The sequence below is a fragment of the Trachypithecus francoisi genome, unplaced genomic scaffold (assembly GCF_009764315.1).
Source record: "Trachypithecus francoisi isolate TF-2019V2 unplaced genomic scaffold, Tfra_2.0 Lachesis_group21, whole genome shotgun sequence".
Classification (NCBI taxonomy): domain Eukaryota; kingdom Metazoa; phylum Chordata; class Mammalia; order Primates; family Cercopithecidae; genus Trachypithecus; species Trachypithecus francoisi.
The window spans coordinates 29,344,331-29,360,839 of NW_022681467.1; the positions used below are offsets into that span (position 1 = coordinate 29,344,331).

Consider the following 16,509-nt stretch of genomic DNA (forward strand, 5'->3'; position numbering starts at 1 on the left):
GGGTTGGCATGGAGGAAGTTTTACTAAGTGTAATAGTATTCAGGAAGAATGGCATTTTACTTGTGGAAGCACTCTAATACCTCTGAGCCTTTAGTTTGCCCTGTTACACCTCACCACTGATGCCACGCATTTGTAAGATACAGGAGGTGGTTCAAGTGCTGTGAATATTTGTGTGCGTCTGTTTCTGCAGCCCAGATGCTGACCCCGTGTCTATTTTCAAGGTTACTTTACTCATGAAGCATGTTTGGGGGTTTCTGTGGGGGAAAATTAATCATGTAGCCTTTCCCTTTGGAGTTCTCAACTAGCTGAGAAACACAGACAGCAGATAGATCTAGATAAGAAAAATCAACGTCCTGGAGAGTTCACTGCTTAGAGGGGAAGAGGCTGTGTGAACCCTGCAGGCAGGAAGGGGAGTCCTGGAGGGATTCCCCGGGACTGTCCCTCATACTGTTTGTTCAGGTCCTATCCCCAGTATGAGATAGCACACCTTACAGCCAGGTGCTTGCGGGAAGTCCCTGTTTGTGGGCCAGGAGGAATGCAGTGGAAGGATGCTGCCAAATGATTGTTCTAGCCTGTGTTTCAGTAAGACGTCAATTCTCTGGGTCAGAGGTGCACGGGAGATAAAATATGGGTGGATCCCCCAGAAGAACCCTGGACAGAATATATGAAAACCTTGTAAGACAAATGAAATTGGAGGTTCAATTTAGTAGATACGAAGCACTTACTGTGTATCAGTTATTTTGCTGGATTGCTGATCTGCAAACATGAATAATATCAGCATTATTTCATTCGGGGTGGGGATGGGCTCTTGGTTTCCTCCCTGGTATATTTGGGTATTTGCTTCCAGATCATTTATTGTTTGGGAGATTTTAGAAGTGGGAGATGGAAGTCAGAGGAAGTTAGGATTGGCATACAAGGAGTCACTGCCAATGGAAAATGTATTGGAGAAAAAGCAGTTCTAAATCTATGATGTTAATAGGGAAGTAACTTTGGTTTTAAATATAAGAATGTAGCTGACTGTATAAAATCAGTTTCATAAGCATTTTACCAAGCTCCTGCTATATTCAGGACACTGAAAAGCAAGGCAGCTCTGTCAAAGAGTGTTTGCTCTTATGAACAGTCTCAGAGTCACTTGCTGTTGTTCTGAGTCCGTGAGGAAGAGCATAGAGCTGGGAGTTACACAGACTACTCCCCTCCTCACTTGGCAGCAGGGTGACTTGGGTGAGCTACATCACCTTTCTGATCCCCAGTCTCCTTGTTCATTTGGGATCTCTGGATGATTAAATGAAATAGGAGGCGGATGAGACTGCCGTTGCTTGTTCACCATCACACAGCAGGCTCTCGGAAGGCCTTGGTGAATCTTTTTTTTCCCCCACCGAGATGGAGTCTTGCTCTGTTGCCCAGGCTAGAGTTCAGTAGCCTGGGCTCACTGCAGCCTCCACCTCCTGGGTTCAAGAAATTATCCTGCCTCAGCCTCCCGAGTAACTGGGACTACAGGTGTGCGCCACCATGTTCAGCTAATTTTTGTATTTTTAGTAGAGATGGGGTTTCACCATGGTGGCCAGGCTGGTCTTGAACTCCTGACCTCAGGTGATCCACCCACCTTGGCCTCCCAAAGTGGTGGGATTACAGGCATGAGCCAGTGCGCCCGTTCTGGAAGGCCTTGGTGAATCTTGAATGATGGGCTGGGCTGTGGGTGATGGAGCTGACTGGAGGGGACTTGGGAAGGGGGCACCTGTGGGCCATTGGCACTTGATCTTGGAAAGATTCACAGTCACTTGGTGATTAGAGTATGTCTAGGGTGTGGCTTTTGTGGAAAAGGAACACAACACCAAGGAAGTCACAGGAAGCAATCCAGCCATCCCAGCCCTGGGGCACTTACAGGACTCCCCCAGGACCTCTTCCTTCTGACATTACTCATGGGAAAGGCGGTTCTGTAGACCTTGTGCTAGGGCTCCCAGGTCTTGGGCTTGTGGAGAGAATTCTAACGGCTTGCCTCTGCGGGACTCCGCAGGCCATATTAAACTATATGGTAAAGGGAGCTACTGAGGATTTTTCAGCAAAGGAATGGTTAGATTTGCATTCCCTCTTCTGTGTTCCCATGGTCCCCATGTCACTCCCTGCAGGACTGGATGATCCCTCCAGGGCAGTATCCTACCCTTTTCATTAAGTGGGGGGCATAACATAGTGGCAGGGCAGGGACATTGGGGTTCCACACCTGGTTTAAGTCCCCTCTCTGCCAGTTACCTGGGCTGTCACAGGACGTCTCTGAACCTCAGTTTCCTCATCAACTAAAAGGGGTGGTCATTCTAACCTTAAAGGGTTGCTGTTTTGAGGCCCTTATGAAGTGAGCATGACTTACGCCACCGGAAGGTGAGAGAGAAGGGTCTCGAGGATCCCCTGGTGTGACTGCACGATGGGTTTCTTGAAGTCTTGGGCCATTCCGGCCTACATCAGAATCAAGGGAGATTACGGATTCAGTGACTTTTCAGATTTAATGAGGCACATTTCATTGTTTTAGATGTTTTACGAGTTCTCTTTATGTGCGTATGTATGTATTTTGGTCAGCATTCATTGGAAAGACTGGCTGGGAGAATTTTTCTGCTGCTTTTGGAGGAACTGTGTGCTATAAGAAGGCCAAGCTGTTTTCCCTTGGCAAATGGTCCTTAGGACGGAATCCCACTCCAGCAGGGGGTGTGAGTAGAAGGAGCATGGGACCTATTCATGTGACATGTGGAGAAACCGGAGCTCCATGGGGGAGGGGGTTTTGACCTCCAGTCTGCAGGAGATGGCCGTGGTCCAGAACTCCAGGACATGGGGGAGTGCTGAGTGCATGTGTGTGTGAGGCTAGTGCTCCCGACCCAGCCCACTCCAGCTCAGCCATTTCTTCTGACGGAGTCTGTGCTAAGCCTCCTTCCTGGCTTTTGATGCCCATTTCAGGGGAGCAAAAAATAGCTTCCCTTCTAGGTTCTTTGGCTGGGCTACAAACTAAATTGATATAAGACAGATTAACAAGAGAAAAACCATATTTAGTTACATATGTACATGTGGAAATCCCACAAAATATGAGACTTGAAGAAGAGTCAGATGCTTGAAGCTTATATAGTATCCTGAGCTACAGAAAGGAATAGGGGCTTGGGGGTTGTTGTGGAGGACACAGCTTACGGGGAGGGTGAGGGAAGAATTACTGTATGGTGAAGGCTTGGAGTTTGTTGTGGGGGGACACAGCTTACCGGAGGGTGAGGGAAGAATTACTGTATGGTGAGTAAAGGATGTGTTGTTATGCAGATAGAAGGTCTCTTAGATAATGAAAGTTTTCAGAGCAGCCCTCTTCCTGACACAGATACTTTTAGTAATGTAGATTTTCTTCTTAGATGTACTTTTTTTTTTTTTTTAAACAAAAGGACAGCTTTTTGAGCTACTCTAGTTTCTTAGAATAACCAGCTCAAAATATGCCAAAGAAATATATTTTGGGGGTGGTATATTCTGGTCTCCTACAGTCATATTTTGGGGTGGTGTGTCCTGACCCCTAACGTCATCTAAGATGTATGCTAAAGATATTTTTCAGTGTGAAGAGTGGAACTGAGACCATGAGGGGGAAGGAAATCTGGGTTTCAAGTTGGGAGATGTGGTTTTGGTCCCAGTTCTGCCACAGATTCACCTTGGTCAAATTGCTTGCCGTGACTGGACCTTAACATGAGATGATCTCCACAGTCTCAGCATGCTAGGAGGCTAAGGTTGATGATGCCACTGACCCAACTAAATGGCCAGACTCTGGGTTTGGCCGTGGCAGGGAGTTCTGTCTGGCTTTTTAGTTTAGTCGTGTTTTCGATGATGGAGGATGCTGTAGTAGCCATCTTCAGGCATGGGGCTTTTTGCTTTTGAATACATTTCCAGAAGGAAATTACTGGGTCAGAGGGTAAAAACATCATGGTGGTTGTTGCTGTGTGTTGCCATGTTACTTTTCGGAAGCATTGTAACAATTTACAGAGTTGTTGGCTATGAGTGAAATAGCATTTTTTTTTTTTTTTTTTTGAGGCGGAGTCTCGCTCTGTCGCCCAGGCTGGAGTGCAGTGGCCGGATCTCAGCTCACTGCAAGCTCCGCCTCCCGGGTTACGCCATTCTCCTGCCTCAGCCTCCCGAGTAGCTGGGACTACAGGCGCCCGCCACCTCGCCCGGCTAGTTTTTGTATTTTTAGTAGAGACGGGGTTTCACTGTATTAGCCAGGAGGGTCTCGATCTCCTGACCTCATGATCCGCCCGTCTTGGCCTCCCAAAGTGCTGGGATTACAGGCTTGAGCCACCGCGCCCGGCCGTGAAATAGCATTTTTAACCCAAACGGATCTAGTATTTGGTATAGTCATTATATTTATGATTTCTGTAATTTAGTTGGCATAAAATGGTACTTTAAAGTTGCTTTATAATAATGAGAACTGCTTTTTTTGAGGAGCATACACACTGATGAATGTGCCAGGTGTTTACATACAGTATGTCATTTGCTGCTCACACTGACACCATCTGGGAAGCCAAGTAGCTCACCTGAGTCTGTGAGCTGGACTTTGACCCTAAAGGACTTTGACCCCACAGCATCCTTTTCTTGGTGTGGCTGTCCATGCTTTGATTTGTGTGTGTGCGTGGTTACCCGAGGGTTGAACTTTGGCTTGTGTGCTTGTTTACTGGCCATGTTTTGAGGTATGTGAATTTTATGTTTTTGTAGAAAATTGAACGTGCTCTCTATGTAGAATTTATGAACCCTCTGCTATAGCGGAAGCAACAACAGAGATGCTTCCAGTAGAGTTGGGGAAAGAACGCAGTGAACACTAGGACCTCGCCCTGTGCCTGGGCTCTCTAAAACCCTGTTTTCTCCCCAACGCAGCGGCCCTCCAGGCACTGAAGCGTAAGAAGAGGTATGAGAAGCAGCTGGCGCAGATCGACGGCACATTATCAACCATCGAGTTCCAGCGGGAGGCCCTGGAGAATGCCAACACCAACACCGAGGTGCTCAAGAACATGGGCTATGCCGCCAAGGCCATGAAGGCGGCCCATGACAACATGTACGTGTCCACCCGCCCCTGCGCCACAGGGCATTGCCAGTCCCGGAATGCCTTGTGCCCAGGCCATGGCCTTAGGCAGACGGATCCCTTGACTTACCTATTCGAGCACCCGAGTTTGTTTGAATTCTCATTCTTTTTTGGAACTCCGAAAATGGATGATGTGCCTTTGGAAGCAGATCTCATGGCATGCAAAAATACTTTCTGAGTAATTCAGGGTTATTGTGATGAGCATAGTTTCAAGCTGCAAAGGCCTTTAGAAGGTCCTGTTGTCCAGACCTGTGAATGTGAAGGTGGAGAAGCTGTGTCCCAGAGAGGGAAGCTGATTTGCCCTCTGTGACATGGGAGCTTGGATAGAACTGGGATTAGAATCGGTGCCCATGATTTTTCCCTGATGCTGTCAGGGGCCCTGAAATGTGTGGTTCATCCAAGAGCTTTGGATCTCTCTGTTCCTGTGTCTGCTTTTGATGGCGTTTTCTGCCCCCTCCCTTGCTCTCCAGCTGTAGCTGTCGTACTGACAGTGATCTTGCCCTCAGCACTCCTTCTTCCCCTATATGGCTACTTCTCATGGCAGTGGCCTAAGAAACTAGATAACCAAGCTTGTTACAGTTGTAACTAGCCAAGGTAAAGGCTAAGGTAAGGAGGCTCCAAATGAAGACCTCTCTCATGAGTAAAACTGCATTTGGGCTGGACGAGGTGACTCACGCCCATAATTCCAGCACTTTGGGAGGCTGAGGCAGGCAGATCACCTGAGGTCAGGAGTTCGAGACCAGCCTGGCCAACATGGTTGAAACCCCATCTCTACTAAAAATACAAAAATTAGCTGGATATCGTGGCATGCGCCTGTAATCCCAGCTACTAGAGGTGAGGCAGGAGAATTGTTTGAACCCAGGAAGCGGAAGTTGCAGTGAGCCAAAATTGTGCCACTGCACTCCAACCTGGGCGACAGAGCGAGACTCCATCTCAATTAAAAATAAATAAATAAAAATAAAAAATCTGCATTTGTTGTAGTGCTTAGATTTGGCAGCATATATTTGGGGGTGCCAGGAGCCTTTTTTGCTTCCTTTTGGGTACTCAGCTGTGCTGTCCAATGGGTGGGGAAAATGCACCCTAAGGGCTTGCCATCTATTTTTGTAAATAAAGTTTTTTTTTTTTTTTTTTGTATTTTTCAGTAGAGACGGGGTTTCGCCGTGTTAGCCAGGATGGTCTCCATGTCCTGACCTCGTGATCCGCCCGTCTCGGCCTCCCAAAGTGGTGGGATGACAGGCTTGAGCCACCGTGCCCGGCCCCGTTTTTTGTATTTTTAGTAGAGACGGGGCTTCACTGTGTTAGCCAGGATGGTCTCGAACTCCTGACCTCGTGATCCACCCGTCTCGGCCTCCCAAAGTGCTGGGATTACAGGCTTGAGCCACCGCGCCCGGCCCAATAAAGTTTTATTATTATTTGAGACAGGGTCTTGCTGTGTCCCATCACCTGGGCTGGAATACTGTGGCCCAATCCTAGCTCACTGCATTCTCAAAATCCTGGGCTCAAGCCATTCTCCCACTTCATCTTCCTGAGTAGCTAGGACTACGGGTGTGTGACATCATGCCTGGCTAATTTTAAAAATTTTTTGTAGGGATGGGGGTCTCACTGTGTTGCCCAGACTGGTCTCGAACTCCTGGCCTCAAGTGATCCTCTCTCCTGGGCCTCTCAAAGTTTTGGGATTACAGGTGTTAGTCACTGTGCCTGGCCTTAAAAGTTTTATTGAAATACAGTCATGTCCCTTAATTTACATATTGTCTGTGGCAGCTTTTGTGCTACACAGCAGGGTTAAGTATTTGTAATAGAGACTGTCTGGCCATAAATTCTAAAGTATTTACTATCTGGTCCTTTGTAGAAAAAGCTTGCTGATTTTGCTGTAGGAATGTGAGGTTGCAGGAGAAGTAGCCTTCAAATAAGTGAGGTTTTGTCTGAGGGTAGATGTTCGTTGGACTGAGCTGCTTGAATGAGAACCATATATGCCTCATTTCTGTGTTCTCCTAAAAACCTAGCAGAGTGCAGCTCATTAAATACTGTGCAAATGTTGACATATATGTGCATATATTGGCTTGAGTAAATATAGGTTTATATGATTGTCCAGTGTGTAGAAGAAAATTCTGCGTATTTTCAGAATTTGCCTTTCCTTTGTGGTCCTAGAGGATCCATAGGTGGACTGAGTAGATGGAAGTGCCATTAGACGGCATGGCTGTCTTCTGTGATTGTGCTTTTACTTTCCCCATGCAGAGTTACCCTTAGACTTGAAAAAGAGCTATTGGCCCAGGAGTTAAAGCCCTGCAGTCTTATCTGACACCTTTGCTAATTTGCATGTAGGACCTTGATAGTGCCACCTGTAGGGTGTTGGACTGGGTAGTGTCTTGAAGACATTCCTGTCCCCTTGAGTTTGTGCTCTATTTTAAAGGGGAGGAGGCAGGCAATAATGCCAAGTAGCTCCTCACAGGGAGTCATTGCAGGGAGTGTGGCTGGGAAGTTGATTGTGTGGGGCCCAGTTTCTGCTCCTGACTTGCCTTGCAGGCCCTCTTTACACAGCCTAATCAATTGATATGATACCTGTCCATTGCATTTGAAGGGACATCGATAAAGTTGATGAGTTAATGCAGGACATTGCTGACCAGCAAGAGCTTGCGGAGGAGATTTCAACAGCAATTTCAAAACCTGTAGGGTTTGGAGAAGAGTTTGACGAGGTGAGTAGTTTTGTACAGATCCCATAAGCTTCACAAATGACACCCTGAGGCTGCCCCTTGATGTGCTCTTGAAGGCTCTCAGGCAGGGAGCATTTGGACTTGGACAGAGACAGGGCATGGTGTTAACCCTCCCTGAATTCTACATTTTGAGGGACACTTTCCCTATTTGGGGTGGAAACTTAGGTAGAGTAAAGGAACATTCATCACAACGCTTTAGCAGGCTTCAGGTCACTAACTGATTTGAACAAGTAGCTAGCCTGCACCTTTCCAGGGTGGGCCCTGGCACAGAGCTGGGCCGCAGAGATGACCACGTCCTGGAGAAGTTCACAGGATTTGCCCTGAGACAGCTCCAGCATGAGGGAAAGGTAGAGCCAAGGGTGGGGGGGCCACTTACCCCTGACCCGGGGGATGTGTCTGGATCTCGGCCACCTGCCAGTTTCTGCTGAGCAATTTGGGACCTTGAGTCTGTTAGGTTTTTAAAATAATGGTACCAGCCCCTGTTGAAGGTACTCCACTGTGTTAGATTTGAATCTCCTAAAGGTCAGATCCTTTCTGCTGGACCTTTCTTTGTGCTTTCTGACCCCCACTGTATAACTGAGAAAACAGCCTGCAGCTCTTACCTTTGGTTCTCAAAACCAGGGTTTTCATACTGGAGTTTGATGGAAGAATCTCATTCATTTCAAATCAGCAAACATTTCTGAGCATTCACTCGTGTGCCCAGCTCTGAGCCAAAGAAATAGGAAGGCAAAGATACGATCCCCTCTCCCAGATGCTCACAGTGTAGTGCAGGACACCGAGGTCTACATCAGTGATGTGCAGCAGTGATACGTTCCCCAGTAGAAGCTGCTTTAGGATATTTGAATCACAAGGTGTGGAACCTGGAGTTCACCTCCCCGCAGACCTTCTCAGAGGGGTGTGTCTCTCCATGAGCATTAATTAGGTAGGAGGCATGACCGCGGGGGCTGGGATTCCCAGGGAGGGCACTCACTTTGTGTTTCCTTTTACTAGGATGAGCTCATGGCAGAATTAGAAGAACTAGAACAGGAGGAACTAGACAAGAATTTGCTGGAAATCAGTGGACCCGAAACAGTCCCTCTACCAAATGTTCCCTCTATAGCCCTTCCATCCAAACCTGGTGAGTGCTTCTGGAGTCATGATACACCCACGAGGCCGTGTGGCGGGTGATCTTGTGGTCGGTTGGCTTTGGTTTGTATCCTGAGCTTGCCCAAGATTGAGAACCAGACAGGATCCATTGTAGTGGCTACAGAGGCCATGTCACCTGGCTTTTTCTGGTTTCTCTCTGGAACAGGGTTTCTTAATCTTGACGCTACGGACATGGCCAGACACCTCTCTGGGTCGAGAGAATGGAGGGTGGGGGTGGGGTTGTCTGGTGCACTGTGGGTGTTCAGCACCATCCCTGGCCTCTGCCTAATAGATGCCAGTAGCAACCGCCCTGAGTTACGTCAACCAAAAATGTCTTCACACATGGCCAAATGTCCCTTCGTAGGGGTTGGGAGGATGATCCCCCCAGTTGAGAGCCTCTTTTCTAGAATGATTTTTCCTATTTCACTAAAGAAGAGAAAGTTCCAGGCACTGTGAGAAGGTGTGAGAGCATGAGTCCCGTACAGCTCTTGCCCCCTCTCTAGTATCCTGTGCTGTGCACACCTGCGAAAGCCCTGGCCCCTGGAGGCCGCCCCTGGGGGAAGGAAACAGCTTTGATTCCTTTAGAGACCTGATTCTATAAAACCTTCATTTCCTCCTTCTTCCCTTCCCCCATCCCCTTGCACAATATTTCACCCCCAGGTAGAAGTAATCCACACAGAACTTCTAGAAAAAGTGAGGCAATTTGATATGGCATGAGAAAGAGAGCCCTGGGGGCAGTGCCTGACCAGCTGTGGTCACCTCCCTCTCCCGGGTAGAAAGAGGAAACGGCCCCCTCAAGTAGAGTCAGCTGCCTGGAGCTGTGTAGGCAGAGGCTGTCCGGCGAGCCTCCCGGAGTCCCGTGTGGGCAGAGGCTGTCCGGCGAGCCTCCCGGAGTCCCGTGTGGGCAGAGGCTGTCCGGCGAGCCTCCCGGAGTCCCGTGTGGGCAGAGGCTGTCCGGCGAGCCTCCCGGAGTCCCGTGTGGGCAGAGGCTGTCCGGCGAGCCTCCCGGAGTCCCGTGTGGGCAGAGGCTGTCCGGCGAGCCTCCCGGAGTCCCGTGTGGGCAGAGGCTGTCCGGCGAGCCTCCTGGAGCTGTGTGGCCATGGGTCAAGCCACTTGAGGTGGAGTTGGGGGTTGGCAAGGATTAGATCTCTTGTGGGGTTCTTCCCATCCTCCTCCCACCTTGCAGGCTCTGGGACCGAAGCCTCGTGGGAATCCTGAGGGCCTCTGTGTAGAATCCCTCTTGTTTTGTCTGGGCCTGCTGGAGGTGGAGGGTGGGTGCTGCCAATGTGTGCTTGGTTTTCCAGAGTTGTATGTTGCAGCTTTTAGGCACCAAGGAGCAGTCTGCCTACAGCCTGGAGAGGAGGCTGGCCACAGGGCAGGGCTGTTTGACAGACTCCATGAAGCACAGGCGGCCCTTGTTTCTGGCCAGAACATGTTGAAAGCACCAGCCATCCTAAATAGCCTTTTCTGTCTTCACACAGCCAAGAAGAAAGAAGAGGAAGACGACGACATGAAGGAATTGGAGAACTGGGCTGGATCCATGTAACGGGTCCAGCGCGGGCTGGGCCCAGACAGACTGTGGTGACCTGCACAGCGAGCAGGCGTGTGCGTGTGCGGGGCAGGCAGGATGTGGTGCAGGCAGGTTCCATCGCTCTCGACTCACTCCAAAGCAGTAGGGCTGCGTTGCTGCTCACTCTCTGCATAGCATGGTCTGCACCTGGGGGGACGGGCGGGGGGAGGGGGGTGGGCGGGGTGGGAAGTGCCTGCTGTTTATAATGTTGAATTTCTGTAAAATAAACTGTATTTGCAAATCCAACATTGAGCTTCTGGACTACGCTGACTCCACTGCTGAATCCTCAGTGGAAAGGGTCAACCGATTGCAGTTGAAATGACCTGAAATGTAGCCTCTGTCCTTGTAAGTCAGTTGACTTGCCGCACATCTCTTTGTGTACTTGTACGGTACTGGCAGAAAAGTCATTTTTCAAAAGCCATAGGCTTTTCCTTGCCCTTAGCTGTAATAATGCATCCGATTTTGATTTCCTCCAGAGCTGTGTTTCTGTCCATCACCTGTGTATTGGCCCTGTGTTTACCACTCTGGCCCACTCCTCACCCCCTTGCTCCCCTGGTGTTTTGGAGTTTGTGACATTGATTTGAGATGGATGGTGTTCTCTTGAGAGCAAGTGAGATTGTTAGAATTAAGTTCCAGCTATACAGTTTTCTAACATAGCTATAAGGTCCTTGTTGCTGTTTGTGATAACTGATAGATAACTCATTGGAAACATGTGCATACATTTATATTCAGATGAAATTATGGTTTGCACTGTCTATTAAATATCTCGATTAATTTTCATACTTTGCTGTTGTGTTTAATCTATCATTTGCCTCGGGATCTGACCCTTTCCAGACCAGCAGGGTGTACAGTGGAGTCTGGAACCATGGAAGACTTAACCATGACATGTATCAACAGTTTGAATGAAAGAGCAGAGCTTGTCTCACTGGAAGTCTGTTCACGTTCTAGATTGGCCCTCACCTTGCCTGGTGACTCTCTGGGTACAGTTCAGGGTGAGTTGGTTCTTGGGCACTCCAGGGTCTTCCCTATTTCTTCTCTGCAAGTGTCCATGGGCAGTGCCAGCAGGAGCCTTACCTGTTGGAAGCCATGATGCTCCCATCAGACAAGGCTCATCGGGAACATTGAAGAAATGGCCTTTCCCGTGGGGAGGAAGTGTAGGGCAGTGACTGAGAATCTAGGACACAGAGTCACCTCAGGACTGCTGAGACTCAACATATGACTCTGGCCCAGCCCCTTCCACTCTGTCCCCTTTTCTTTTGGTCTTGTATCCCCTTGAGAGTGATGCATGCTGTGGAACCTCTTCCGAAGGGTGGATCTCTACATATTCATCCTTAATTTTGCGTGCAAATTTGCAGTATTGAGAGGACACCCCCATCCCCCGTGCTCACTCCCAAACCTTTTAAAGTAAAACCAACCTGAGTTCATAACGAGACACCATCATTGCTCACCGGGCGCCCTGGGGCAAGTTGCCTCCCCTCTCTGGGGCTCCTGTTCTCACCTGGAAAGCAAGGGGATGGGAGCAGATCAGTCCTGAGGTCCTGTCTGTGTGGAGTGGCTCATGCCCTGCCCCTCACCCCTCACTGCATCATCCCAGGGCGGCCACACTTAGAACTGGGACTTGAAGACAGTGGCTTAAAACTTCCTGACTTGTGTGGAGGTTGGGTCTGGCTAGTCTCAGAAGTTCTTTCACCTCAAAACAAATCTAGTGGTAGTGCTTGCTGCCAGCTTCCACCCCCTCAGCCTGCAGTTGGTGTGGCCTCTGGGTATCACTGGTGTGGGAGACCCAGTGGACTTTTTTTTTTTTTTGAGATGGAGTCTCGCTCTGTTGCCCAGGCTGGAGTGCAGTGACGTGATCTCGGCTCACTGCAAACTCTGCCTCCCAGATTCACCCCATTCTCCTGCCTCAGCCTCCCGAGTAGCTGGGACTACAGGCGCCCACTGCCAGGCCTGGCTAATTTTTTGTATTTTTAGTAGAGACGGGGTTTTACTATGTTAGTCAGGATGGTCTTGATCTCCTCACCTCATGATCCACCCACCTCGGCCTCCCAAAGTGCTGGGATTACAGGCGTGAGCCACTGGGCCGGGCCCCGCAGTGGACTTTCTTAAGCTCTTCTCATCAGCTGTTACAGGACGTCTTGCCCTAGGCCCGTGTGAGGGGAACTTGCAGACTCAGTCCTCTAGCTCGTGAACCCAGGAGCCAGGTCCCGGGCAGGGCCTGTGACTCCTCTGAGCAATAGCCGCTTATTTCTACTAGGTGTGGGTCTTGTGCTAGGGCCTGTGGGGTACAGTGTTCAGTAATACTCAGCCACTCTCCTGTTCTCAGGAGGTTCTTGGGGACACAGAGAAGTTACTGAGTCAGGATTCCTTGGCTACAAGCAACAGAAGCCTCAACCCAGTGGTATAAGCAATGAAGACATTTACTTACTTATGAAAACTTAGTCAACAAATATTTATTGAGCACCTACTGTGTGCTAAGTACTGTTCAAGGGGCCAGGAGTACAGGCATCAGAGTCTCTGCCCTCAAGGTGGTTACAGTCTAAAAATTTCAGGACAAGAAGTCTTGGTGGTGGGGCGAGGCGGGGGTTCTGGGTTTGGGGTAGTGACTCAACCATGTCCTCAAGAACCAGCTTCTTTGCATCCTTCTGCTCTGGCACCCTGCACACATAGAGGCTTTTTCCTTTTTTTTTCTTTTTGAGACAGGGTGTCACTTCGTCACCCAGGCTTGGATACAGTGCTGTAATCATGGCTTACTGTAGCCTCAAACTTCTGGGCTCAAGCAGTCCTCCCACCTCAGGCTCCTGAGTAGCTGGCACACGCCACTACTCCCAGCTAATTTTTAAATTTTCTGTAGAGAGAGAGTCTCACAATGTTGCCCAGGCTGATCTTGGACTCCTGGGCTCAAGCGATGCTCCCACCTCGGCCTCCCAAGGTGCTGGTTTTACAGGAGTGAGCCACCGCACCTGGCTGGAAGGCTTGCTGTCTCTTGGTTGTGAGACGGCCCTTCCTCACATGCCCAGTGTCAAGAAGCGGCAGGCCCAGCACCCGCCAGCTTTTGCTTCACCTGAGCCTATGTTAACAGGCCAGGCTTCCCCAGAGTCATCTCACAACTTGTCCCTTATGCCTCATGGACCACAACTGTCACATTGCCACTTCTTGCTGCAAGGGAGTCTGGAATGTTTGTACCGGACGAAAGGGACCAATAGGGCTCTCCTGTAGGGCTAGGGGTGGAGCCTCTCTTCCCTGAATATATTACTGCCCACTTACTTGATACTGGATGGAATTAGGCTTCTGTTAGCAATGAAGAAGGAGGGATAGTTGCTGAGTAGGTGGAATGACAGTGTCCACCATGGAGGCAGAACCAAGAACATAAGATAGGTATGTGGTTGGTGCTACCAATTTCTTCCAAAAAGTAGATCTGATCGTGACACTTGGTCCTTTCGAATCCCTCAGTCTGCCTCCATCCTCTCCTATTCTAGGCAGACTAAAGGTGCGTCACCATTATCCAAGGAACTTGTGAAAAATCCCCAGATTTGTGGCCGGGCGCGGTGGCTCAAGCCTGTAATCCCAGCACTTTGGGAGGCCGAGGCGGGTGGATCACAAGGTCAGGAGATCGAGACCATCCTGGCTAACATGGTGAAACCCCGTCTCTACTAAAAAATACAAAAAACTAGCCGGGCGAGGTGGCGGGCGCCTGTAGTCCAGCTACTCGGGAGGCTGAGGCAGGAGAATGGTGTGAACCCAGGAGGCGGAGCTTGCAGTGAGCTGAGATCTGGCCAGTGCACTCCAGCTTGGGTGACAGAGCAAGACTCCGTCTCAAAAAAAAAAAAAAAAAAAAAAGAAAAATCCCCAGATCTGGGTGGAGACTCAAGAGTTAGATTTCGCTGCTGGGTGTGCAGTGGCTCACGCCTGTAATCCTAGCACTTCGGGAGGCCGACGCAGGTGGATCACTTGAGGCCAGGAGTTTGAGACCAGCCTGGCCAACATGGTGAAACCTTGTTTCTACTAACAATACAAAAATTAGCTGGGTGTGGTGGTACATGCCTCTAATCCCAGCTACTCGGGAGGCTGAGGCAGGAGGATTGCTTGAACCCCGGAAGCAGAGGTTGCAGTGAGCTGAGATTGCACCACTGCACTCCAGCCTGGACAACAGAGTGAGACTCTTGTCTCAAAAGACAGTTGCATTTTCACGAACTCCTGAGGTAGTTCTGATGTAGGTGGGCTGGAGCCCACACTTGAACACTCAAGGTCCACAGGATCAAGTCCTCAGAATGGCTAACTTGGCCTCATGACCTGGCCCCCATTTTCATCTCCCTTTGAACCCCAAATCCTGTTACCCAGACTTCCCTGTCTCCTGGAGCATGTGCTCTGGCCCTGTGGCCCTCCCCTCCTGGATACAGCCCTCCCTGTCCTGCAGGAGCTTCTGCTTCCTCCTCTGCTGCCCACCTCTCCACGCTGCCTCTTCATCATTTCCCACTCCCTTACCATATGGTGAGGTCGCTGTACTTCCTGGCCCCTAGGTCCACCTGGCACTGACCAGGTACAAAGACGTTTATGTGAACACTGGTGTGGTGGAAAGTCAGAGGGAAGTACTGTCGCCAGAGTGTGCCAGGAGGAGGCAGGATCTGAGCTTGCACATGAAGGAGCAGATTTTCCACGTGTGCCTGTGAGGGGCGGAGCACTGTAGACCAAGGGAACCTGATGAGGGAGACATGGCAGGGAGGCCAGGGGCTGCCTCAGGAGGAGTTGGCTGGGGAAAGGGGCTTGCTTGGAGTGAGTGGGAGGTAGAACTGGAGAGGGAGGCTGGAGCTAGATGGGATGGAGGGCATGAGACTAAGGCAAGTGCAGGCAGGCAGGAAAGGACGGAAGGAAAGAGAAGAAGGAAGGAAAGAAGGAACAGAAAACAGGAAGAAAGGGAGAAAGAAAATTAGGTTCTCAGGCAATAATTTGGGGCCAGGAGAGGATAGAGATGAAGCTTCTAAGGTTGCCTTCCATTTCCCTCAGTGATGTGGAGACAGCTTTGCAGCAGCTGTGATCCTGTACAGTCAAACCCCCCTGCTCCAAGTAGAGATGACACCGGGCAGGCGTGTGGCCAGGCCACATCAGCAGCCTGTAACGTGGACACACCAACTTCAGTTAAAACAACAGAAATGTATTCTCTCACAGTTCAAGGGATCAGAAGTCCAAAATCTAGGTATCAGCAGAGCCTCTGGTGGAGAAGGCTCCTCCTTGGCCCTTGTGGATTTTGGTAGCTCCTAGCATTCTTGGGTGCTCCTTGGCCTGCTGCCGCACTGTCCCAAGCAGCAAGTTTGAGAATCCCACCTGGTCTGTGAGATAATCTTTTCTAGTGCAACACCGTCATCCCCATTCTGCAGATGAGGAAACTGAGGCCTAGAAAGGCTCACTTACCTGAGGCTTGTGTTTATTTAGGGAATGGAAGCGTTCGCTCAAGCCAGACTTCAGGGTCAAATGTGCATTGGGAATCTCCAAGGGACATCCCCCAAACTACCTGACCAGGGTGTGAGTTCCGCCGAATATCTTTTGGGAAACGCTGTCGGGGGAGCCCTAGAGCGTGTGGGGTCCTCCCCATCCCTCCTCCTGGGTTTGAGGGGCCGACGCGGCAGCGCGCCTAAGGGCCTGCAGGTGGCGCCATGTCCCAGGCTGTGAGACCCCGCTCCCGCCGAACCGAGGGGAGACAGTGGGCTCCTCCCGGCTGGTCTGCGCCTGGCGCAGGGAGGGGCCTAGAGGAGGCGGTGGAGTGGGGCGGGGAGCGGTGTCTGCTTAGCATCGGGGACTGCTCCCTTGCCCTACCTCGCTTTCCCCTCTCTCCATGCTTCTCAGGCCCCCACTGCCCCCCTCACTCCTTCGTCCCCCGCCTGCCCGCGGGGACACCCCCATGGATAGGGAGAGGGCTGTGTCCTAGCTCCTGCCAGGGTCTGGAGGCCGAGAGCCCTCGTGTAGAAGAAGGGGGCCAAGCCAGCCAGGAGGTGGGGCCATTGTAACAACAGTCATAGCAATAGTCACCA

The 16,509-nt window shown here is 50.3% G+C and overlaps 1 protein-coding gene across 1 annotated transcript in view; it reads left to right on the forward strand.

The window, feature by feature from the left end:
* CHMP4B (charged multivesicular body protein 4B) overlaps positions 1-11,268 on the forward strand; it is a 47,044-nt gene extending 35,776 nt beyond the window's left edge. Inside the window, exons 2-5 of the mRNA XM_033186139.1 lie at positions 4,876-5,053; positions 7,659-7,773; positions 8,782-8,908; positions 10,398-11,268. Of these exons, the coding sequence (XP_033042030.1) occupies positions 4,876-5,053; positions 7,659-7,773; positions 8,782-8,908; positions 10,398-10,462 (485 nt within the window). The 3' untranslated portion in view covers positions 10,463-11,268. The remainder of the gene's footprint in view (positions 1-4,875; positions 5,054-7,658; positions 7,774-8,781; positions 8,909-10,397) is intronic.
* The last annotated feature ends 5,241 nt before the right edge of the window (positions 11,269-16,509 follow it).